Source organism: Hypomesus transpacificus, unplaced genomic scaffold (assembly GCF_021917145.1).
Source record: "Hypomesus transpacificus isolate Combined female unplaced genomic scaffold, fHypTra1 scaffold_61, whole genome shotgun sequence".
Classification (NCBI taxonomy): Eukaryota; Metazoa; Chordata; class Actinopteri; order Osmeriformes; family Osmeridae; genus Hypomesus; species Hypomesus transpacificus.
In genome coordinates, this window is record NW_025814034.1 from 364,725 (window position 1) to 389,918 (window position 25,194).

General features: G+C 50.1%; 2 protein-coding genes across 3 annotated transcripts; one reads left to right on the forward strand and one right to left on the reverse strand.

The window, feature by feature from the left end:
- The first annotated feature begins 7,300 nt into the window (after positions 1-7,300).
- si:ch211-247j9.1 (rho GTPase-activating protein 24) lies at positions 7,301-13,399 on the forward strand. 2 transcript variants are annotated; one of them, XM_047017500.1, is made up of 7 exons: positions 7,301-7,680; positions 7,972-8,179; positions 8,423-8,555; positions 8,730-8,803; positions 8,990-9,111; positions 9,593-10,655; positions 11,000-13,399. In XM_047017500.1, the coding sequence occupies exons 1-7, from the start codon at positions 7,587-7,589 to the stop codon at positions 11,235-11,237; spliced, it is 1,932 nt and encodes a 643-aa protein (XP_046873456.1). In that variant the 5' UTR covers positions 7,301-7,586; the 3' UTR covers positions 11,238-13,399. The 2 variants fall into 2 exon arrangements, with proteins under 2 accessions (XP_046873456.1, XP_046873457.1); XM_047017501.1 differs by having other exon boundaries at positions 8,426-8,555.
- LOC124465868 (glutamine--fructose-6-phosphate aminotransferase [isomerizing] 2-like) lies at positions 13,333-22,946 on the reverse strand. The gene is made up of 19 exons (XM_047017499.1): positions 22,827-22,946; positions 22,192-22,299; positions 21,868-21,963; positions 21,583-21,708; positions 21,005-21,063; positions 20,424-20,558; positions 19,664-19,725; positions 18,160-18,239; positions 17,612-17,723; positions 17,071-17,234; positions 16,788-16,883; positions 16,537-16,634; positions 16,028-16,148; positions 15,741-15,898; positions 15,527-15,641; positions 15,097-15,224; positions 14,727-14,894; positions 14,266-14,427; positions 13,333-14,072 (listed from the first exon to the last, which is right to left on the reverse strand). Exons 1-19 carry the CDS (start codon positions 22,831-22,833, stop codon positions 14,028-14,030), a joined length of 2,040 nt encoding a protein of 679 aa, XP_046873455.1. The 5' UTR covers positions 22,834-22,946; the 3' UTR covers positions 13,333-14,027.
- Positions 22,947-25,194: the final 2,248 nt, after the last annotated feature.

Below are 25,194 nucleotides of genomic sequence, written 5' to 3' on the forward strand. Positions count from 1 at the left end.
GGGATGCTGAGGCCACGTTTTGGCTCCGTATGTGTGCGGCCGAGCAGGATCTCGTCTGCTGCAGAGCCCCACTTCCCCCCCCCCCCCCCCCCCCCCCCCCCCCCCCCCCCCCCCCCCCCCCCCCCCCCCCCCAACTGTACGTCCGACTACCCCCCCCCCACCCCCCACCCCCCACCCCACATACACACACCACAACTCTTATGGGACGGGGGGGTTTTAATGAGGCGGCGGGGGGAGGAGCGGGGTTGGGAGTAACGGACATGAACGAGGCAAGGAGACAGAAGGAGTGGGAGATGGCAGAGTGAGGAAGGTGAGGAGAACGGGACAAGATTCAAAAACCGAGCGAGAGAGAGAGAGAGAGAGAGAGAGAGAGAGAGAGAGAGAGAGAGAGAGAGAGAGAGAGAGCGAGAGAGAGAGAGAGGGGGGACGGGACGGTTAAAGTGAGCGAGCGAAAGAGCGGAGAAGGAGAATGAGCTGGGACAGCCGACGTTGGTTCCACAAGGACGTCTTCACCCGGGGAGTCGACGACAACGGGATGGTAGGAGCAGGGGGTAGGAGGTCCGTCGACAGGAAGTAGAGGAGTGTGAATCCACGCCAATTCGCACTTGGATGGCTCCCATGGACGATCTGAGTGTGGCTACTGGAGGAGAGCGTTGGCTAGGCTAGGCTGGGCTGGTAGGGGAGATCTCTGGAGCTGGACCCACACACCTGCAGTATGGGGCTCACCTGCTTCAAGTCCTGGAAGTACGACGGAGCAGCACAGAAAGGTGAGTGCTGGAGCCCGAGCTTGACCAACCAGCCATCTTCCTCATCCGCGGCGGAACCTTCGTCCTCAGCATCATCAGCAATGACTCATCAACAATTCCCCTGTTATCATGATCCTCATGATCCTCATGATCCTCATCATCATCATCATCATCATCCTCTTCTCCAATACCATCCGCATCTTTAGAGAGACTCAACCATGGACACGTTCGAGCAACCCCAGCATCAGTCATCGTCAATTTCACTGTCACCAAGCGACTATAAGCGTTTATGAATCGCTTGTAGAACAAGTTGGAGCAGTGGCTACTGCAACTTAAGAACCATCTCCAACATCTCCAACATCATTTAAATCGTGAGAGATGAACCAGATGCTTTGTGTACTAGTGTTTCCCGTGGTCCTCCAGACAGAAGATACTTTTCAGAGTTCCCTACACGAGTGGGATGGAAGTTTCCTGTGCATCCAGAACATTGAGGACTGTGCTGGATTGATCCAGTGACTGTATGGGCTAGTGGGGACACAAAGAAGGCAACACAAAAGAGTTAGATCACATCTCGGGGTTAGTGGGTCATACGAAAATCTCTCTCTCTCTCTCTCTCTCTCTCTCTCTCTCTCTCTCTCTCTCTCTCTCTCTCTCATCCCTCTCTCACTCACTCACACATACACACACACACACATATATCAGCAGACCTGTCGTGTGCATGCAGACAGACACACACATGTATTCATGCACCGCTCGTTCCCTCCCCAACACGCACAGAACAAGCTTTGAGGGGTCCCCAGGGGATTAACACGTAGTGTAAAGGATTAGGATGTCATGGTGCCCTTGAATGACATCAGTGCATGATGACTATATTAGAGGGGTGACAGGAAGGTGTGAGGGGTGTAGGGGAAGTGTTGGGGGGGGGGAAAGGGGTCAGGATGGAGACGAGTGTCTTGTTAGGAGGTGACGGGTCAACCGGGGTTTGTAGGTAGGGATGAGGGGGGATTGGAGTAACCGATAGGGAAGGGGGCAGGGGAGGGATAAAGGGAGAGAGGGAGGGAGGGCGAGGAGATCAAAGGCTGTGCTAACGAATCATGTGATTTACACCGGCAACTTGACGGATGTCGGACAAGGGGCGGGGGTGGGGGGCACTCCAAATAATGAACACGGAAAAAAAGAGAGCCGAGGAGAGGACAGGAGAGGGAAAAAAGGAGAATGAGGTCGTCGGAGAACCAGTCGGACAGACGCGGTTTCATCCAATTGGGTTGACGGGCTGCAGCAGATGCTGTCGGTAAAGGAGGCTGTTCTCTTGTGCGGGCCAGAGACCACGGTGGAGAACAGCAACAGACTCGGCCTTCAGCACTGTCCCTAATGTAAAGACTGGACACTGACAGAGTGTAGCTACAGATAAGCTAATTATCTAGACTGTTTTTACAACTCTGGCAGGTGCTGACAAAAATGCCTCTACTCAAATTATTAATGACCTCTCTCTCTCTCTCTTCCTCTTGTGTGGACTGTGAGGAAGAGAGTGGAGAGCATAGTTTAATTGCTGCAGGAAGTGAGCCATAACATGATTAATAACCCCGGAGGGGGGAGAAAAATGGAGGGAAAAAAGGCTCAGACGTGAGTGTCTTTTTTAATTAAATGATGAAAATCGATGAGGTTGTCTCCCCCTTGGTGGACCCTGAAAGTGCTTGGAGATGAGATGGGGCTTAGATTCCCACCGGGCTGGTGTCCAGCCGATGCTTAACACACACACACACACACACACACACACACACACACACACGAAGGAGGACATGACCGTGACCAGCCTCCCTCACATGACAGAGAAGTTATATTAGATTACAGTAACATCAGTTGTGGAGTTACGTTCCCTGTCTTCCTCATTGTTCCCAGATTTTTCCATGGATTTCCATGACAAGCCCCCGTAGACGGGCCTGGGCTTTAAGACTGACAGGTGTTTGTGTCCGGGTGCGTTTGTGAGGAGGAAAGAAAGAGAGAGAGAGCACGTTCAAAGGGAAGATGTTAGTTTGTCCATGTGTGATTGTTTGTGGGTGTGGTTGTGTGTATGTGCATGCATGTGTGTGTGTCTGTATGCCATTCAAGTGTGTGTGTACGATTGTGGGTCAGTCATATCGGGCTGTTTTGCCCAGCAGAGGGAGTCTGGACTCAGTTATGGTCATTTCTGAGAACTCACACGTGCGTGCGCACACACACAAAACCACAAATACCTCCTGGCTGCTATGACAGGCACAGATATATCTCCAGGCTAATCAAGTCTTTGAACCATACCAATGCATGCAGACCTTGTTTGGTTCTCTATGATAGAGCCTAGAGCCATATGTCTATTTACTCTTATTGCTGAGGATACTTCTCTCCCTCCCCTCTCTCCCTCTCCTTCTCTCCCTCCCCTCTCTCCATCTTCTTACCGTACCCTCCATAACCCCCCTTTCCTTCTCCCCCTCCCTCCCTCTCTCTTTCTCTCTCTCTCTCGCTATTTCTCTCTCTTTCTCTCTCTCTTTCCCCTTCCCTCCCTCCCTCCCCTTCCCTCCCTCCCTCCCTCTCTCCCTCTCTCCTTCTCTCTCTCTCTCTCTCTCTCTCTCTCTCTCTCTCTCTCTCTCTCTCTCTCTCTCTCTCTCTCTCTCTCTCTTTCCCCCTCCCTCCCTCCCTCCCTCCCTCCCTCCCCCTCTAACTTTCTCCCACTCTCTCTCCCCTTCCCCAACCCTCCCTGACCCCTCTCCCCTTTCTCTCCCTCCCTACCTTCCCCAGGTGGGAACAGGGATGTTCTGGTCAGTCCTGGATCCTACTTCTTCTTGTCCAACAGCTGTGGCCAGGGGGAGGAATGGCTGAAGACCCTCAACAAGGGGGTCTGGATACCTTTCACAGGTAACACCAGCCACACACGTTCGCTCAAATGAAAACGTACACAAACACGTTTTCACTCACGTGCACACACGCACGTTGCCTCATCCTATGCTTTCAATACAAACATTCCCACAGACATGACATGGCTAGACGTATGTGGATGCTTGACCATCACAACTGTATGAGCTTATTGGACATCCCATTCCAAAGCCAATGGCATTCAAATGGACTTGGTCCCCTTTTTGTGACTATAACAGCTGCCACTCTTCTGGGAAGGCTGCCCATAGTATTATGGAGTGTCTGTGGTACTTTCTGCCCAGTCATGGAAGCAAATCAGTGTTCCAACGCCTGTAAAAGCCTTCCTAGAAAAATGAAATCAGTTGTAGAAACAAAGTGGAAAATATCCGAATTTTTCGGAAAACAAGCCGCATTTTCTATAACCCGCACTTTTTTTCAGTTTCAGACTTATGGCCCGGATTTTGCGTAGGGCTTCAACTCAGAGGCGGGAATTATGAGTGACAGCCTAACAAAAGGTGTGTCCGACTTCATGCAGCACCGGCGGCGCCGACAGCCGGCTGCCTTGAAGCTGAGAATGCCATTGGCTGCTTCAAGTCAGCCAGGCTGCAGGCAGCTGCAGGCGACGCCGGCGCTGCATGAAGTCAAACGCACCTAAAGAGGGAGAAGACTCGGCAGTCGGCAAGGCGTCCACTCTGCCAAGGCAACACGCTGGGGCCAGCGCACAGGTAAGACATGTCCTGGTGGTGTGTGTTGATGACAGAGAAATGCCTTGGCGGAGCGGACGCCATGCCGACTGCCTTCTTTTTTAGGCTGTCATTCATAATTCCCGCCTCTGAGTTGAAGCCACGCCCCCTAGGCCAAAAGTCTGAAACTGAAAAACAGATCCAAACGAAAAAAATATATCTGAAACTGAAAAGAAACAACCTGAAACTCCCCAAAAATATTTGAAGCGGTATAAAAAAAAAGTTTACATGAAATGTGAAACTATGTAAAAATATTAAAGTGAAAATTCATAATATAGTCAAAAGAATTCCAGAATTTTATCAAAATGTAATTCAACCTGAAAAAAAAAAGTTTTAAAAACAAAACAAAACTTTTCAATGTCAAGCTTTAGTTTTTTAACTATAGATTTTTTTTCGAATTAACAAAACATTTGGCCCTAATTTAGCTCCATAAGTGTTGAGCATTAAAATAGTTGCATGGTCTGTAGAGACCATGCAACACCTTTTTAGTTCTAAAACCGGTCTATACGCCGCTTCGAAATATAAGCCATAAAACAACATTATTTTAACGTTTTTTTTTTCTCGAAAAATATGGTAACTCCATATGAATTCCCACAAGTTTGGATCGAGAGGTTCAACAAGTATGTGTCTGTACACTGAGATGTGTCAACATTCTATTGGTCTCAAGGTGTATGAACGTAGACTCACATCGGCAGACACAAACACATGCTGGTACACACACACAAGACTCACAACTGTTGTGCTAAGTAACTCGTCCCTCAGATAAGCATCTGACTTGTGAGCATGGTGAATTCCGGGCCGAACATTTCACAGTGAGATTAACATTCCAAGTGAATTCTCCAAAACGCCTCGTTCCAGTTAACGAGTCAGTAACTCCTGTTCCCACCTTAGGGGTTTCTCCCCGCCTTTCTCCACTCGCCCACACACTTTGCACTCTTCTAGAACATGGCAGAAACATGTCATGGAGATATCTTACTGCCGGATTAGAGGGTAAAGCTGTAGAACTGGAGTGTGGGGTTACGAACTAGCGTTGAACCTGGGTCGCCCTGCTCACAACACACCACGTTTCTGCCACTACACCAAGAGGATATCCGTGTGGTCATTGGGAGATATTAAGGCTGAATGGATATCAGACAAGGGTAAGTCCAAATCATGAGCAGGTGAGGTTCCAAACCACCTCTGCTATAGCCTTGGGGTCCAGACAGGTGCCAGGGTCGGAATGTGTGCGAGGACAAGGGGGAGTCTCAATACATTTTATTTTTGGTCCATCTGTTACACTGTTCTGGTGTGGTAATGATTATCAGGAGTTTCAGGAGTTAGGGCGGTGTAACACACACACACAGACACACATGCAGTGTGGCGAAGTGTGGCAACAACTTGGACATGCTCCAGTGAGCGGTATCGGAGGTGGGGGGTAGGTTTGTTGAGAAGAGGTGAAAGGGGGAAGTGGCCGAGGGGGAAAGAGGGGAAAAAAGAGCGGGAGGGGGGGTGTGACTCGAAGGGTGAGAGGGAGAGAGAGTGCAGAACACCACGCTCCGCTGCTTTCACTGCTAGTTAGCCGGCGTTCAGGAATAACAAACCACATTTTGGGCAAGAAAGAACGGAAGCGCGGAGGAGAGGGAGGACGGAGAGAGACAGAGAGACACAACGTAGAGCGCTTCTGTGCGCGTGCTGCGGGAGGCTCCGGAGGGAGGCGGCAAACCACGAGCCCCGAGAAGCAAACACTTGACTGGAGGCCGTGTGTGTGTGAGAGAGAGAGTGTGTGGGAGATATGTGACACTGGCAGAGGAAAACAATGGCACATTCCTGAGACAAGGCGATGTGAAGAGGCCTGAGAGAGGGAGCTGGAGAAGGCTCGCTGCAGAGATACGGACAGCCCTCGCCCCGCGGGACAGACGCCCAGCCGACGACAATAGCGAACCATTATCACAGGGCAACAAGGGAACGTAAACAACCTCCTTCTCCTCAGAGAGAGAGAGAGAGAGAGAGAGAGAGCGAGGGAGAGAGCGAGAGAAGGAGAGAGAGGGAGAGACAGAGTGATCAACACTTTCCCTGTGGATGTCAGCTGCCCTCGTCAACACCATAACCACCTCAAACACGAGTCCCACCCTTCCACAGGAGAACCACAGGAGCAGTAGGGAGCCCAGAGCCAAGCGAACCCAGGCAGAGTCCACCCCCCTTCCCCCACCCCCCAGCTGGACGTTTCACTTGTTTGCTCCCCCCTGGGCGTGAGTTCAGCTGGCAGGCACAGACGTCCCTGGCAAGTCTTTTTTGAAACAGTCGAAGGAGCCAAGCAGACAGCACCCACTCAAAACCCCATATCAGAAATCCGCTGCATCACACAGGACAAGCCTTCTCAGGCGTTCCCCCTGCTCATGTTGGAAAAGATAGACTGGCTATATCTTTTGCGTCGCTACAAGAAGAACCACTTCATTTTCTTCCCCTGACCGAACCGTCGAAAGAATTTCAATGTGGATATTTCAACCTTTGGAGTAACTTCATTGGCAGAGCTCACATTTCCATTATGGACTTTGCCGATATGATTGTTCCGTGGTATGCCTGACTGTGAGAGAGGATGTGTGATAGCTTGAGCATTCCACTATGCTGCCTCTTGTAGGATGAACCCTCCCATAGGAATGTTCCTTCATCAGATTAGGTCACATTGACAGGCCAGAGAAAGAGGGAAGGTAGGAGGGGAGAGAGAGAGATAGAGAAAGGAAGAGAGAGAGAGGGTGATAGAGAGGGAGACAGCCTACCCTCATTTCCAGTCATCGGAGCAAGAAGACAACTCATCTGTTCACCTGGCGAGAGGACGAGAGAAGAGGAGGAGGGAGATCACAGAGCCTCAAACCGCTAGAGAGTTTCCTAAACAGAGGTAGACAGGGGTGGGGGGGTGGGGGGAGCGACTTACAGTGAGAACACACACACACACACATAATCCTGTGACTGGGCTCGGGGGGGGAAAAAAGACAGCCCGGAGCGTTGAGCTGTCACACACACCGTTTGAACTCGGCGACGACCTCAGCACCACCAGACTGGTCCGTGGGGCGAGAGACCACGCAAGAACCAAAGAGAGCGAGAACAAAAGGAGTCAACAAAAGAAGCACGGAACAAGTAGAACTGAAACGGGGACCTTGAACCTTTACGGAGAGGAGTGCGAGCAGGAGAGGACAGGAGAGGGGGAGGACAGGAGAGGACAGGAGAGGGGAGGATGCCTGAGATTAAGTCGAGCGTCGGTCGGACGGGCAGCTACCTGTCCCACTCTGCCTACAGGAAGATCAAGAGGGTGCTGAGCTTCAGACGCAGTGAGTATCCCCCCAGAAGAGACCACACACGCCACACACCTGCAACCCATGTCGGATTTAGATGGCGGCCATTTTGAGAGTCCCCCGTCCATTCATCCATCTCTCTCCAAACGTCTCAAGTGTCCGGAAGGGCAAAAGGCCATCTAGCTGGATTGTGGGAGATGCTTGAGTGTACGACTCCAAGATAGGGCTCATACTTCGATCCCTTCTCCATCCTGGCCTTTCTCACCTCCTCCTCACTGACTCCTCTACCCCTCCCCCTCTCCTCCCCACTCCCCCTCTCCTCTCCAGGGGTGTTCGGCCAGCGTCTGGAGGAGACAGTGCTGTACGAGCGGCGCTACGGCGTTCACATGGCGCCCTTGGTGGTGGAGCAGTGTGTCGACTTCATCCGGGAGCGGGGGCTGCTGGAGGTGGGCTTGTTTCGTCAGCCGGGCCAGGCCACGCTGGTCAGGGAGCTGCAGGAAGCCTTTGACGCGGGCGAGAAGCCCTCCTTCGACAGGTAGGTCACCTGCACTACTGGCTGCGAGTCCGTGGTTTACCAAACTAAGAAGCACTGAAGGCCGAGGTAGAATGGGTGTTTGTCAATGACTGGCCTCCCTGAAGAAGAGCGTTTGGACTATTAAGCGTTTTAAGTGGAGAATCTCGAGTGTCATGTCTTAAGTCTCAGACTCCGGAGGTCAGGGAGGGGTCAGGGAGGGGTGTGTGTGTGTGTGTGTGTGTAATTGTGTTTTTTCCATCCTAGCAGTACAGACGTCCATACCGTAGCGTCCCTCCTAAAGCTCTACCTTAGAGAGCTGCCCGAGCCACTGGTGCCTTTCTCCCGCTACCAGGACTTCCTCCTGTGTGGCAAGAAGCTATCCTCCGAGAGGACACAGGTATGGAATATACATATCCCATCCGGCATGATGGAGGGATGGCGATAAAAGTTCATTTTATAAAGTGATTCACCGCTGTAAGATCTAAGATGAACCATACTTCTCTTCTGATCTCTTCCTCCCTCCCTGACCCTTCTCTTCCTCCACGTTCCCTCCCTTCTCGCTGCCATCCAGGGGTTGGTCGAGCTCAGGTGTCTTCTTCATGAACTTCCAGTGGCCAACTTCAACCTGCTCCACTACATCTGCCAGTAAGTCTCCAACCTGTCACCCGGAACTTCCACCTCATACCGAAAAAAATTCTTCTTGTCATCGTTGGTGTAGAATACATAGTATAATCAGCGGGAACAGCCCTTATTGTGTTATATGCAATATAGCCACGGAAGCTGGTTCCCCACTGTCAGGGTGATCTAGAAGGTTCTTCTGGTTCTCCTCAGGTTCTTGAACGAGGTCCAGACCTTCTCCTGCAGCAACAAGATGAGCACCCAGAACCTGGCCACCGTATTTGGACCGAACATCCTCCGGCCTAAAGCTGAGGACCCAGAGAGTATCATAGGAGGTGTGTGTGTGTGGTCTGTGAAAACCAAGCGCTCGTTCCTGAGAAGTTAGCTCTAGGTTCGAATGTTGTGTTGCTCAGGACTTTGTTGATGTCTCCTTTGGGTATTGAACGCTAAAACAGGAGGGCCAGTAAAGAGGAGTTGGAAACATTGCTGTGTGTGTGTGTGTTGGTGCTATTCAGTCAGTCAGATGGTGAAAAGCAGACAGAGCCAAACACCTGGTCAGAGAGACCGATTTAGAGAAGTTTCCAGACAGAACAGGCCAGATATAACAGAGGATACTGCAAGGACGGACACAGATATAGACAGATATAGTCTGCCTCTGTATTATTTTGTTTTCTGTCAACAGACTTTTGTAACTAGGTGTGTGCCTTCTGCTGTTATCTTGCTGTGTCTTTAAACTGTGTGCGTGTGTGTTCTTTGGTATGTGTTACTGTTGCTCTAACCGTGTGTGTTCTACCATGTGTGTGTGTCTTCGATCAGGCGCGGCTGTAGTGCAGCAGCTGATGTTGGAGCTGATCAGGGAACACCAGTGTCTTTTCTCCAAGGAGGGGGGCGCGTCCGGGACCCCGCCTGGCCCCTCGCGTCCAGACTCCTACCCCTGCCGGAGGAGGGGTACAGGGGAATCCTGGCCCCCCCAGCCCTGTCCTGCCACCCACCAGCAGCGAGCCCCACGGTCCTCCCCCTGCTCACGCCAGCTCTCCCTCCCTCTCATTGCCGAGAGAAGGGGCTCTGGTCTGAGCCCCATGTTCCCCTTCCCCTCCAACGCAGACCCGCCACATTGTGAGGCTCTCTCCCCTGTCAGCCCTGCTGGAGCTCTGTGCCACAGATACCCCCCCTCCCACCCAGACTACCACCCCCAGCCCGGCCACCCAGCCTCCACCCTCCCCACCTCAGCCTCCACGGTCACTCTCCAGGCCGACCTGGAGCCGGCACCAGGCCCCAGCAGGAACACCAGGCTCGGGTCCGGGGGCTGGCCAGGCCTGGAGGGCCCTCACTGGGGGGCAGAGAGAGCCAACGAGGGGGGCCTAGCTGGCAACACGAGCGGCAGCAGCGAGACTCAGGAGGACAGCACTCTTTCGGTCTACGACAACCTGGACATTCGGTCGGTCGAGCTTAAGGGCGAGGTGGGGGAGAGGGGGGAAGACCACGCCGGTGGCCTCGCCGTCACCAAGCAAGAGGTGGAGCCCGAACCGGAAGCAGACTCCACCAGTTCCTGGTCGTCCTGTGAAGGCCTGCCATTGGACGGCGGCGGTGCCGTGGGCGCTGAAGGCGGAGCCATTCCTGAACAGCGCCCAGCCAGGTTCACCTCCTTCAGATCCCACACGGAGGAAGATGACGAGGACCCCCACCCCAATTCCCCCGCCTCCTCCTCCGTCCCCACCGACCCCCTGCTGAGCACGGGGAGCTCAGAGGTGTTCCTGCCCTCCGGGCCCCTGGAACCCCTGGCCCCGGCCCCTCATGTCCAGGCTATCCACTGCCTGCTGGCTGGCCTGAGACAGCAGATGGCCCGGCAAAGGGCCGAGTACGAGACTAAGATCCAGAGGTGGGTGGAGGTTGGCTTACGTAACTTTGCAATGCCTTCCTCAGCTGATTTCTCCATTGCTGTTCTTCGGCAAAGAGAAGGTTTAGGCATGCGATTACCAATCTTGATCAAAATTCGACCTCATGCACATTCAGTGTACCAGCTTGTGCGTGTAGCTCCGAAAGAACTCTTTCAATTAAATTCAATGTGTTTTAATGGCGTGAGTGTTTGGGTAAAAGAATGACACCAAAGCAGTCCACCGTAAAGGGACAACACGTTCTCTTTCAACATCTCTCTCTCACTCTTAACCCCCCTCCTCTCGTTCTCCCCTTCCCTCTTCTTCTCTCCCCCTCTCCTCACCTCAGGTTGGAGCAGCGCAACGAGGCCCTCCAGGGGGAGATGGCGGTACTGCGGGCCAACCTGACACAGCAGCGACGCTGGCACAGCGTGGCCGAGATCAAGATTCGCAACGTGGAGCGCGCCCGCTCCGACGCCGACCGGCGCAACGCCACGCTGCAGCGCGAGATGGAGCAGTTCTTCGAGACCTTCGGAGACCTGAGCGCCGAGGCCAGGAAGGCAGAACGCATCGTCCAGAGCTTCTGAAGGCCGGTGCTAAGGAGGACGGAGAGATGGACGGAGATGTATACGTCTTTTATCCATCGTGAAGCCGCCTTTTGACGTGGTTACGAAACGGACAGGGAGGGTTTAAGACGCTGACTCAGGGGTCATCATTCAAGACCCTTTCTCAACACCTTAACGGTTAGTGAGAACATCCTCACTAATGCACCAGCTTGCAAGGAAGAGAAACAAGACAATTATTCGAGGAGAGGACCTAAACGAAAAAATACTTTTACCAAGAGATGGCTAATGGTGGTAAATCTTGACGGCCTCGCTCGACAGAACTCTCTGGCAACTTTGAGATAGATGCAACCTCTGGTTGAAACAGAGAAGCCAGGATTTGTTTTGTCTCACCCATAGCTCCAAGCTCACTTCAGACCAGACTACACGCAAACAGAGCGGACCAGGTAGGGGATCCAGACCAGAGCAATCGACTATTTCCAGATAGAGCACCACAGGAAGGACAGTGTGAGCCTGACAGTGTGAACTCAATGACCCGGCCGCATGATGGTGACAAACAAAGGTTGACGTCCAAAGGTTGACATGGTTAATACTCTTGTCAGAAATAGACCAGGATTCACTACCCCTGAGTGTTGAGGTCATTTTCTATTTGTGTGTTTAGTGACAGACTAGGGGTCTTTAATCATCAAGTATTTTCCTGACGATGGAAATATAGATATGGATAATTCTGGAACGGTTGAAAGACCCGGTCACCTTCTCATCGAAGAGCAAGGTGACTGGCTGTGCGTTGTAGAGAAAGACTGAGTCTGATGTACCAGTGAGTGTAGTCCAACGTTTGTATGCTGCATTAGTATCGTTCAGTGTGCTAACTACACACAAGCAACTTTATTCCAGTTTTCCATGGGATGCGAGTCCCTCTTTTGTCCTCTATCTCTCTCTCTCTCTCTCTCTCTCTCTCTCTCTCAAACACACAGTCAATCATTTGTATAAAATAAAACTACCAAAGACTTAACCACACTCGTATTTAAGCAATTTATATTTGCATTCTGCCTGCATTTCTCAATGACATTTTTGCCGTCCTGATGACAGTATTTGGGTTTGTGAACCAGTAAAGAAACAGTAATGCCACTTTTAAACAATCCCTTTTATGTTGTCCTTGAGAGGGAAGTACACACATTTTTAAGGACTCGGATCTTTGAATCTTGTTCAATGAAATGAACAAATATTTTCCGGATCTTTTTGTTCATTTGAGTCACTATGGCAGTCTTGTCCTGCTCTAAACGACAACTGTTCAATGATGAACATCATCAGATAACACAACTCCGCCTTGATATCAGTACCTCCAAAATAAAACCAAATGGCCCACTCCCTGTTGCACAGGTTTGCAGTGCGACAATTCATTCCATCAACAGTACTGTTCAAAAGACTAAAGATCCATGGTCTTATCTTCCTAGAGTCCTTAGAATGATTTTTCTTTTACTCGCTTGTCAGATCACGGAGCTGTTTTCTTGTTTTGAATGGGAAAGATTGAGATCTCCATATCCTTCACGGATCCTTTGAGCGATTCGTTTACCCGCATAGTGAGTGCAGTGCAAGCCAAGCACTGGGGTGGAAAACAAACAAATCACTCACATGGGGGTGAATCATGATTTGTAATCCAGTCAACTGACTGGTTCATAAGAATGAATTGTTCATGAACACCCATCACCTTCAGAGTTAGCCTAAGGGCTTTAGTCAGATGCTGTGGGACTTTTTATGAAATTGCCACTACAGGGAACCCATACACATCTTGTTCAGATGACAGATTTTCAACCTCAAGAGCTGAGGTAAAAAGATAAGACTTGAACAGATCTACAGAACAATAATTATTGTTGGGACTTTTTCTTTCTTTAAACACTGAAAGATAGTTATTTTATCGTACTTATAGATTGACAGACGCATCAACATCAAAATCTAATACAAAGAACGGATTTTCATTACCTGCATGCAGACAGCATTGTACTCAAGGCAACTCAACACATTGTCATGACACAAAAAACATTAAGGAACAGATCATCTCTGGCCTTGAAAATGACACGAAAATCTTAAATAATTTGATATAAAAGACAAAGAACTTCTCTACATTTAAAATATATATTTATATTTGGAATGCATATATTTGGTATAGAAAATAGGTTGAACGAAAATAGATTTCCAGAAAAAAGTTTGTCTATCAAACGTCAAATGACTTCATAGAAAACACGGCTCAGACCTTCCCAGCACTGAGAGAAGTAGAGCACAGCGAGTGTACCACGGGGAACCGATGTCTTTCTTTTAAATTCCACAAATCAGAGCTCGACTGCACTGCCTGTCACATACTGTTCCTCCCTACTCTAAGTCTTTGGCTCAAACACGAGGAGGGAACACAGTTCCCGGCACATCAACCAGAGACGTACGAGTGAACCGTTGTCTAAGGGAACGCTGTCAGCTGTTCTAGTACCTGTGGGACTAGGCTGCACCTTCATCAACACTCGTTCATCGTGTGTTCCGTTATCACCGAGGCGATACGACTTATCGTTCACAGACACAAAGGAGCCCTCGTTGTTCGGTTCCTCTGTGTATTGCACACCTGTTCACTGTTCTACGTTAGAAGTGAAATAAGAAGACGGTTATGAGTCTCTTTGGCTCAGCACCTGCTGGTAAACAGAAGGGGTCTTGACATTGTACACACGCGCACACACACACACACACAAACACACACACAGACAAGCACAGTCACACACAAAATGACACGGACAATTGCACTGTCTTTGTTGTCGTCGGACGATCCAGTAGTTACTCCACAGTTACAGATTTGGCCAGGTTCCTTGGACAGTCAACCTAGAGTACGGAGCGAGAGTAAAACAATCAACAACTTTCCCAACTCTCTATCTCTCCCTCCCTCCCTCCCTCCCTCCCTCCCTCCCTCCCTCCCTCCCTCCCTCCCTCCCTCCCTCCCTCCCTCCCTCCCTCCCTCTCTCCCTCTCTCCCTCTCTCTCTCTCTCTCTCTCTCTCTCTGTGTCTGTCTCCTTACGTCGTAGCCGCGCAGCACAGCCAGGTGGAAGGAGAGCAGCTGCAGGGGTATGACGCTGAGGACGCCCTGGAGACAGTCCACCGTCTGGGGCAGCTGGATGGTCTGGTACGCCTTCCTGCTCACCTCCGGGTCGCCACGGCTACACAGGATGATGGGACGCCCCTGGGAGGAGAGGAATTGGGGTGGGGGGGGGGGGGGGTGGACATGGGTGTGACTACATGGAGATGACGAAGTCATGTGGGAGGGAGGTGTTTTTCTTTTTTAAACAAAGGGTGTGAGAGAACGTGTAGAGAGTGTGAGAAAACGAGGGATGAGAGACATAGACGGGTTAAAGAGAGAGGACAACACAGAGAGGGAGAGATGAAGACTGAGAGAGAGAGAGAGAGAGAGAGAGAGAGAGAGACAGAGCGAGGGAGAGACAGAGTGAGAGAGAGAGAGAGAGTCATAGAGTGAGGCGTCACCTGTCTGGCGGTGACCTGCTGCAGGGCGTTGTGACACTTGGTGTAGCAGGCGTCCCTCATGATGATCATGATGACGGGCATGTGTTTGTCGATGAGGGCCAGCGGGCCGTGTTTCAGCTCCCCCGCCAGGATCCCCTCCGAGTGCATGTAGGTGATCTCCTTGATCTTCTGCAGAAAGAAGACAGCACCAATCACGTATCAGACACACAGCACCAATCAGGTATCAGACACACAGCACCAATCACGTATCAGATACACAGCACCAATCCCATGTATGTGGGTGTGTATATGTGTGAGTATGCATGTGTGTGTATGCATGTGTGTGTATGCATGCGTGTGTATGCGTGAGTAGATGTCGCTCCCAGCTCACCAGCGCCCCCTCCAGGCAGGTGGCGTAGTTGTAGCCTCGGCCCATGACCAGCAGAGACCTCTGCTGGTACAGCTCGTCTGCTATGGACCGGATCTGCTCATCCACACTCAGAACCTCCTGGATCAGGTCTGCGGAGGAAAACAGGGAACTGGGGGTGAGAACCGGAGCCCCTTCACACCCAGGAGAGGAGGGGAGGGAGATTAGAGAGGAGGGGCGGGAGGTTAGAGAGGAGGGGAGGGCTGGAAAAGAGGGGGAAAGGAGGGGGAGGAGCTAGAGGAGAAGAGAGCCAAGAAAAAGAGGGGAGGGAATGGAAGGAGGAGAGGAGAAGCGAGGAGAGGAAAGGAGGGGAGAGGTGAAGAGGGAAGGGGAGAGGAATGGAGAAGAGAGGAAGGGGAGGGGACAGGACAGGAGTGGAGGAGGTATGACTGACCTGGCAGTGTCCTGAGCCCGTCGATGATCTCCAGCCTCCTGTTCTGCAGGGACAGCCTGTCCTCACTCATCATCAGCCCAAACATGATGAGAGACACAAACTGACTGGTGTATGCCTGGACACACACACACACACACATAAGCACAGTATGACAATGGATACAGCCACGGCCACAACCACACACAAAGCACTTGTCGACACCCGTGCAGCCTACCTTGGTGCTGGCCACGCCGATCTCCGGCCCAGCGTTGATGTGGACGCCACAGTCCGTCTCCCTGGAGATGGAGCTGCCCACCGTATTGGTCACGCCCACAGTCAGGGCGCCACGCTCCCGGCAGTACCGCAACGCCATCAGAGTGTCGGCCGTCTCGCCTGGGGCCGTAAAGGGGAAGTTTCACTCAAAACACGCCCGCCCACACACGACCGGGAACTACTCTGGTGGGGGGGGGGGGGGGTTAGGGTAGGGGTGCCTGGGCGGGGCCTGTCAACCCTCCCTCTTACCGGATTGGCTGATGAAGAAGCAGACGTCGTCTCTGAAGACGGGCGTGTTGCGGTCCAGGAAGTCGCTGGCCAGCTCCACCATGACAGGAAGTTCCGTCAGCTCCTCCAGGATCTGCCTGGTCTGGGAACACGAAGCGACAACATTTCAGTTCTGCCGTTGGAGCTCCTCCCACGTGTTCAATTCCACATTTACAATTTATTGTCAAGTGTCAAGTATCGGTTTAGGGCTATGAAATCCAAGTCAATATTATTTGTAACAGTTATAAGATAAGGAGTGTGAAGGTATAGCAGAAGATGAGGTAGACACTCTTAAAGCGTATATATAACACAAAATAATTAGACACATTGAATTTTATACATCTTTTTAGGATGGTCATCCAATCAGCCAAGCCTACAAATCATACGTTCCGCCCAGATTCGTCCTTATAAGGACAGGGGAGGGGTTAGCCAGAAGATGGGAGGGGGTTTAGCTAGAAGGGGAGTGGTCCTTTCATCTCCAGGCAACGTACCGCCAGTCCAGCGTGGAAACTGGTGCCGCAGCCAATCACAATGAGGCGCCTGCAGCGGCGGATCTCCTTAAGGTGGTCCTTCAGCCCCCCGAGGACCACTGGGTTGAAAGCACACACACACAAACACACACGTTATGATTTCACCTAAACACCATGCACACAAACAAAAACTGAGATCTAAACACGCAAAGACACACACCTACCCACCCACCTACCTCAGACCCCTTTCAATGGATGGTTGTGAATATTACCTGTGTTGGTGTCGAAACAGATTCGTCCTCTCATAGTGTTGAAAACCGACTCTGGCTGCTCAAAAATCTCCTTCTGCATGAAGGCCTTGAAGTTCCCTGAGCAACACACACACACACGTACAACACACAAACACACACATCAACACAGAGCAATCCTCAAGAGATCATTATTGGTATGGGTCATTTATTTCCTGCCTAGAAAACTCGACACGCAATCTGTATCTGCCGTTGAAAGCATGACGCTCAGCTGACAGGCAAGAGGGTCTTCCCCCTGACCCCTGACCTTTCATGATCTCCTGCAGCTCCATCTGCAGCGTCTGGATGGCCCTGGGGGGGTAGTCCCCGGCCACGCCCCTCCCACGGTGCAGCGACAGCTTCCCCTCGGCCACCGCCGCAATGTCATCGTCCTCCAGGTACACCACCTTCTTGGTGTGCTCAATGATGGCACTGGAGGAGGGGTGAGGGGTGAGAAGGAGGGAGGACGGGAGAGGAAGTGGGTGAAAAAGAGGAGAGATAAGGAGGAAGGGGAAAAAAGGAGGGGGGGGGCGGGTAGTGGCGGGGTAGAGGGAGAAGGACAAAGAGTGAGGGAGACACAAAGAGAAGGAGAGAATATCGTTTCGAAAGGCAATGCTTGCTTTGTTTTTTTACAATGCAAAATGTGTGTATTCACTCCTTCAAGATTTAGGATTTAGAATACTTGGTTGCCAGGTCAACTCTACTACGTCCACCCGCCAGGTAGGTGTCTGAAACCCCCCAGAAGTGGAACTGACGGTTTCTAACTTCCACAGAGAGTCGGGGGATGAAGGCCATCCTGGCGCCCTTACCTGGCGTCCGAGGCAAAGTAGAACTCCACTGCCTTCCTGTCGTTGACAGAATGCAGGGCGGTACAACTGTCCACCCTGTTCCGGAAGTTTCTCTGCTGAACGCCCAGATGACCTGGACACATAAACATCACGTGAATGCTTACCAGCGAGTAAACACACACGCAGCCCTTACAGAGACAATGCTACGATCATGAACTGGTTTGTGGTGGCGACAATGTAAACAGCAGGGTTAGGTGACAGTGACATAGAACCCGTTATCACCAGTGTTGACATTCCAGAGAGGCTGAGCTGTTTGTCTATGGAAAACGGAATATCGTTGTTCTTACATTGAGGTGTGTGTGTGTTTATGACTGAGTGACCCTGACCCCACCTTGCACAAGTATCAAGCGAGCAATCTCCACAAAGCAGTTTGTCTCGACCAACAACTGCCAAGATGGGTTTTTCACACGGGTTTACTAGTTACTTAGATAAGCGTTTCTGCTCGATCGTTTGTATCTTATCTAGTCATTTCGTAAGTGAACAAGTTAATTTGTCTCTCGGCTACTCACCAGTGTTATACTGTATAGGGATTTCTTCCATTGACAGCTCGTACATGCTCCTCACACCAATCAGAAGAGGACTGCCTCTCCTACAAGGGGGAGAGGATGAGGGGGTGAGGACAGGAGGGATGAGGGGGTGAGGAGAGGAGGGATGAGGGGGTGAGGACAGGAGGGATTAGGGGGTGAGGACAGGAGGGATGAGGGGGTGAGGACAGGACGGATGAGGGGGTGAGGACAGGAGGGATGAGGGGGTGAGGACAGGAGGGATGAGGGGGTGAGGACAGGAGGGATGAGGGGGTGAGGACAGGAGGGATGAAGGGGAAAAGGAGGGATGAGGGGGTGAGGACAGGAGGGATGAAGGGGAAAAGGAGGGATCAGGGAATGGAGAGACGGCGAGATAAAATAGAGAGACTGTGAGACCACAATGGAAACTGAGAACTGTTGCGAAAGGCTGCGAGTCCACACGCACGCACGCACGTACACACACACACACACACACACAAACACACCCACACACACACACACAGTTCAACACTTCCTGGGATGTGGCATTGAAACGTCTCTGAATCACAATGGTGCCTCTTCACCTAAATAACCACCTTCTCAAGAACCCCTATTTTCTTCATGACTCATGACAGGGCACAACAACAGGGTGTATGTGTGTACGTGTGCGTGCTTGCGGTGAGAACTGTTTTCTCTGGCCCTGCTCAGCTTCTGCGAAGGACCCCCACACACAACCACCAAAGCGATGAAGTACACCATTGTTCTGTCCGGGGGGAGGGGGGGAGAACAGGATGACCCAAGAAGACAAACGCACACACGCACAAGCAGGCCCCGCAGCCAGCCACATCACTGTCCAGCACACACTTTTCTGGAAAGCAACTCACATCATGGATACTGCTTAAGTGTCTGTGTGTGTGTGTGTGTGTGTGTGAGTGTGGATAGCATGTGTCAATGATTATACCGCCTCCCCCCCCCCCCCCCGCCCCCCACACACACACACACACACACACCCCCCAACCTACCCCGGCTGTCCTCGGATGATCTAGAACAATCTTTACCGTGCCTCGCTTACCCTCACTGGTCGAGATGTTATTAGCTAGCGCGACTAGGATGAAAAGTATACGTCTGGACTTCCATCCTACTGTGGGGGAGTTTAAATTCAAAGCATAAAAACATGATTGGACTCCGGACTGAATATTCATAAAATGAAGACTGACCCCCATTGCCCTGTGTCCAAGACACGGACCCATCTAAGCGCTGTACAGATTCCAGAAGACCGTCTCAGACCTGAGCTATAGTGGTGAATGTGTTATTCACTGCTATTCTGTTAAGAAGATGACCTGCTTCTTTAAACTTAGATCAGGTTTCCTTCCACACTACGACAAGCCTGACCTCTGACAGTTTTATAGGTCATCGTGAGGGGAGAGGCGGAGGCCATAAATGAGGCTTGCGCTTCAGAAACGCATGTGCGTGCGCACGCGTGCAAACAAGAAAGAGACGTCGTACAAACCTGGTGGCTATGGCTTCGCCTGGGAAATGGCTGCTTTTGAAAACAAGAGCGAAAGACCCTTCCTAGGAGAGAAAGAAGACAGGGGAGGCGTGAAAAAAGGTAACCGTCGCCAATCGAAGCACAGAACTGATCCGTACGTTCTAGTATGGTCACCGTCAAACACCACACACATCGGCCGCCCCCAAAAAAAGAAATAGAACAATCCATTTACACCAAAAAAAAGAAAATCATGTCTGGTTTGAATCAACTGTCTAGGCTTTCCTCCTCTGAGGTTTTCTGGGGTGGAGACGAGGGGAGGGGTGGGTTATGGGAAATGATGTCATCACCTAGGACCTGCGCCAGACCCTCCCCACACAACAACAATAAGAAAAAACACATTGCCCAACACTCCCTGATGTCTAAGTTACGGGGCCAGAGGGTTAGCTAGCTGCAACGCTAAGAGCACCGCTTTTTATTGTGTAACCGGGGCAACGGGGCAAAACAATATCCCGGTCCAAAACGTGATGATGTCAGAGGGGAGGGGAGAGGCGTTCTCCGCGGTGGAGAACCAACTGGACCATAAACAAGCCCCCACGTCATCTCATGCGTCAAAGTCTGGGTGGGGGCTGTCAACTGTGGTCAAAGGAGAAGGGTGGGAATGGTGGGGACACACCAACCTCCCCCCTCTCCGATCCTCACCCTTGCACAAACAACCACACCAGACTTCCACACCCTGAATCACCCCCTGCCCACACACACACACACACACACACAGGCTCACCAGTTGCTGGATGACTCGCTCCACCAGGGTGGAGAAGGAGACATAGTCGTTCTCCCGGTTGTCGTAGACGTACTTGATGAGCTTGGGAATCACCTCGGTGTCTGTCTCCGACTCAAACTCGTAGCCCTTGGAGTTCTGACCGGAGGAAACATCATTGCTTAGTCCCAGACTGGGCATATGAAGAGGCAAACAAAAGCCAAATAAAGTGAGTTTCTTCCCAAAAATGTACAACAGTCACCCTTACGGATAAAACCTAACGTTTAACTATACTGATCAGTCACCGCCCAATGACTTGAGTCACTTGAATTTAACGTCCACAACCCTCAGAGGTGCAGCGGGGATAGGAGATGGATGCGTTTGTTAGGCGGCTTTGGAACACCTTCTCTCATACAAGGCCCTGCCTTCAGAAGTTAGCGATCAGAAACGCCGCGTCACGACCTTGTCGCGACCTTGACGCTCGCCAGCCGTAAATCACAAGACAAGAGAACCCTCGACCCACGGCGTCAACCTCCGCAGGTAGACCTAGGGGTGAGCGCGTTCGACGGGTCCTCCGCTGCACCTTCTCAGACCTTCTGACTCACCAGGTACTTCCTCAGCTCCTTGTAGTTTGTGATGATGCCGTTGTGGATCACGATGAACTCTGGGGGAGAGCAGACGGAAGGGTAAAGAGAGTATCTTTGACGTTTGAGGTCAGAGGAACAACAGAAGGAGAACTCTTGGGACGAGTACCCCCTGAGGTCCAGGTGGGGAGCTGAGCATCTCTGGTGGTTCTTCTCCATCAGCGCAGATGGAGACTTACACCCTGTCATTACCTGTCACCGTTGACCTACGACCCTATCTCTTTCATGTTGCCATTTTAGCCTTCACTGTGGCCCCCACCCCCCTCCAGGAGAGTGGGGCCCATTATGGGGGAGATTGGATGGGGGAGGGGGGTCAAAAACAGATGTTTTAAAGTGTCTCCCAGAAAAACACTTCATTGCCAAACCTGGACACACAAAGGTTCGAGCTTGCATAAGAAAGAGGTATAAGAATGTTTTACTGTTATTACAAATGGGCTGATTCGGATGCTATAGGTCATAAAACACACGTGAATGCCGGGAAGAGCATGCACGGTTATTAGTAACACGAGTGCAACACGTCTCTGCGTGTGTGTCCTCACCGTTGTTCTTGTCGGAGCGATGTGGGTGGCTGTTGAGAGCGCTGGGTTCCCCATGGGTAGCCCAGCGCGTGTGGGCAATACCAAAATGGGTATCCAACTCTGTGTCCAGGTCAATAGAATCGCTCTCTGTTCACGCACGCATACATACACACACACACACGCCAATAGAAATGAGCGTCAACAGTGTGAATTTCAATGAGATGAGCTGTTGTGGGCTGAGCCGGAGACTAGAATAACATGCAAGTTGGTACTCTCAAGTAATATTCTTTATGTAGTCACACTTACTATGTAGTTCTTCATCCAGAGCTTTCACCTTCCCTTTCTTCTTGAACAGGCAGATGCTGCCATTGTCGTTTTTTCTGGGGCCATCAACTCCAATGCCTGGCAGAGACAATGCCAAGTCAGATATGAGACTTGACAAAACAAGTCTGGTTACCTATTTACTAAACTGTCGTGACTCTGTCATGTACACTAACATTGTTCAGTTAACATATCTTTAGAGTTCTAGCGAAGATTGGTTTAGTGTTCTAGGAAACTTGCTTTGATTTCACTTAAAAGCCAGACACAACACAAAGCAGTTCAACACAAGGTTATTTATGGAGTATTTACCTGCGGAGTCATATCCCCTGTACTCCAGTCTCTGAAGTCCTTTGACCAAAGTCTCAAAAATCTCCTTTCTGGTCCGTGGGACTCTGTAGTTCAAGTAGGCAAAAATTCCTACAACATACATAAACACGTTTTATTGAATCGGATATAGGATATAGTGATGACTACACAGAAAGTGAGACATAATCGCATGTTACACTTTCATTGCAGCCTAGCCTACTGAGGGTCCCAGCATAGAAGATGAATACTACAATTTCCCAACGTTTGTGTGACATTGCAGCTGGTTTGATAGTTTGACAGCTCAGCTGTGTGAGAGCGCAGTCACATCCAGATGTACGGAGGTGGTGTACAGCGGATTGCGGGTGGTGATGTAGCTGGCCCAACTGCATTTTACAAGCTTTTGCTGTGACCGTAAACGCAATCTACTGAACAGTTTTACGGAAAAGACATCCATGTGCCTGCAGTCCACCAGTTATGGTCGACAGTAGGCTACTAGTACAGGATCAAGTAAGTCTCTCAAGCCAGCAAGGTATGCTTGCTCGTCTGGCTAACCTACAGATGCAATGCTAATAATGCGTTAGCGAGTCAATTCATTCAGCAATAACAAGGAGATACTGTACAGACGCACTGTTACTTACCACACATATCTAGTTTTCTTGTATTCAAAATGGAGAAAGTTCCTCGCAGCTAAGAGCCAAATGGAAAATGAGCCGTCATCAGCCTCCGGTCTGGAGAAAAGAAACGAGGCGCTATCATTTCCTCCTCCCACTGCGTGTCCCCATGCCAACTAGCTCTATCGTAGGACCTCCCACTCGCATCACCTCGCTCTGACCCTAACATAACAGGGCTTGACTTGGGCCGGGGAGTTGAGTATTCTACCGGCACATTTTCCACAGCTTTATCTTTGGGACCTTTTGCCAGTTTAAAGGTTTTGTAGAGCTTCTCACTTAATAAAAACGAGGTAGACTTAGACTTAACACCATTCAGTCGGTGGAAACTGGATCCTAACAGACAACTATAGAATCGGAAGCTGAATTATTTGAATTATGTGTGCCTGGCTAATTTGTATGGCTTGGACCACAGTAACCAATTCAAATGATCTAATGTCTGTACATTGTTGTTATTCACTTGCAATTACTCAGTTACCATTCCCACTAGCGCAACAATGGGAACTAGAGAGAATACAATTTCTGGGGAAATTGAGGGTGTGCTTGCGGCTGCCCCAGCTGCCCATAGTCTCCTGGTGTTTACTGATATCAACCATTCAGTGTGTCTTTACATTGGTTTTAGAAAGTAAAGAAAAATGACGTAGGTTGTTGGTCAACTAGTCCCGTTATTACTAGGATTATAATTCCTGGAGAGCAACCATTAGTTGACATGTGTTTTTTAATTACATTTGTAATAAGCCATACAACCAACATTTCTTCCAGTTGATAGGCAACATATATTTACAAATTACTCATCCAAGCGACAGAAAGATGGAGTAACCTATGGGAAAGTTATTCAAAGAACACGTTTTACCTTATTACAAGACAATTTCTCAAAATAAAATTCCATCAAAACTTATATCCAGTTTTCCATGTTTGGATTTTCCAGCAACAAGTCTAAGTGGATATATGATTTCATATTTCAAAATTTCAAAATTATTTCAAGCATCATATAGATTAGTTGGTTAAGTGTCTTGCCCAAAATGTATCAGATTTAGACAAACAGACAACAAGTATTTAAAAAAGCACACATTAAATCCCTTCTGGACAAGTTCAGGTTTATTTTGTAACAACTACAGGTACATTTAAATTAGTTTATTACAAATACTGTCCTAAATGTTTATTATTGATGCCCTTGTAGCACCTGTATCTCAAATTCAATGTGAATGGAATCACAAGAACATTGAGAACTGGTGCACTTTAATTTCTCTGGATAACTGAGACTTGTACACACTTTTCCAGAATGACCAGTGGTGAGAATTAGAAATGAATCTGTAGTTGGTCTCCAGTCCAGTCAATGCTCTGCAGCTGCTCACTGCTCCTAGTGTTCAAGATGGATACAAAATATATACACATTCATAACATTTACACAAACTGTAACTAAATGAACATAAGCTAAAAATGGGATCTGAAGGTGGTGCCTGATCACTCCTCTACAGCTGCCCACCACACCTACTAAATAGAATGAGTGACAAAACAACAGACGTTAAAACATGAAACGTACCACAATAAACATCAATGCATAGCTAAAGGTTTATTTATTTAGGAGGGGTAAAAAACATGAATAACAAAGTGAACATTAACAGATTTTTTTTTTGTGGGGTGGGGGTGGGGGGGGGTGGTGTTAGGGGAACTGTAACACTACCAACACAGAGAAGCCAAGTCAAGTCAAACTTATTTTTATAAAGCATATTTAAAAACAACTTATGTTGACCAAAGTGCTGTACAGTCAGAACTAAACATTTATAGGACATGACTAACATATTTGTTAGTCATGTGACAACAAGATGTCACTAAAAAATACACTAGAGTCGAGTGGCTGGTCGGTTGTTGTGGGGTGACTTTTTGCTGCTATGCTGATGGGATCCTGCTTGAACTGTTGGCTTCTAAATCCCGCTCAACGGCCAAGGTGGAACGGGCGATCCTGTGAAGCTAAAGGGTGCCCAGACACTGTCATGTATGGGCGGCATGAATCATAACAGTAACCTTTTCCATTGGAAGGAAGGGCACCCAGTTTAGACCATTGGAAGGGCACCTTAAAGGGCACTGTATCACGCTGGCACCCCTTGCTAACCCGCCCCCCCCCCCCCCCCCCCCCCCCCCCCCCCCGAGTCCACCAGTGTATCCCTATATGGACTGTGTGTACAGTTTATCCTGGCAACACGAAAAAGTATCTGAAAGGGGAAAAAAGACTTCTCTAATCGGGTGGTTGGCGGTTCAGGACAGCTATCAGAAAACGTTACCCACCCTCTGTGAAGATACGGGGGGTCCAAGGAGAAGGACTTCCTAAATCCTGTTG

Excerpts from the sequence above, each read along its gene's own strand:
- si:ch211-247j9.1 (XM_047017500.1), top strand. The coding sequence starts at position 7,587 with ATGCCTGAGATTAAGTCGAGCGTCGGTCGGACGGGCAGCTACCTGTCC. Across the intron at positions 8,556-8,729 it reads TATCCTCCGAGAGGACACAG|GGGTTGGTCGAGCTCAGGTG; the intron begins GTATGGAATATA and ends GCTGCCATCCAG. Across the intron at positions 10,656-10,999 it reads TACGAGACTAAGATCCAGAG|GTTGGAGCAGCGCAACGAGG; the intron begins GTGGGTGGAGGT and ends TCCTCACCTCAG.
- LOC124465868 (XM_047017499.1), bottom strand. Across the intron at positions 17,724-18,159 it reads CCCTATACAGTATAACACTG|GTCATCTGGGCGTTCAGCAG; the intron begins GTGAGTAGCCGA and ends TTATGTGTCCAG. Across the intron at positions 15,899-16,027 it reads CTTCTTCATCAGCCAATCCG|GCGAGACGGCCGACACTCTG; the intron begins GTAAGAGGGAGG and ends TTACGGCCCCAG.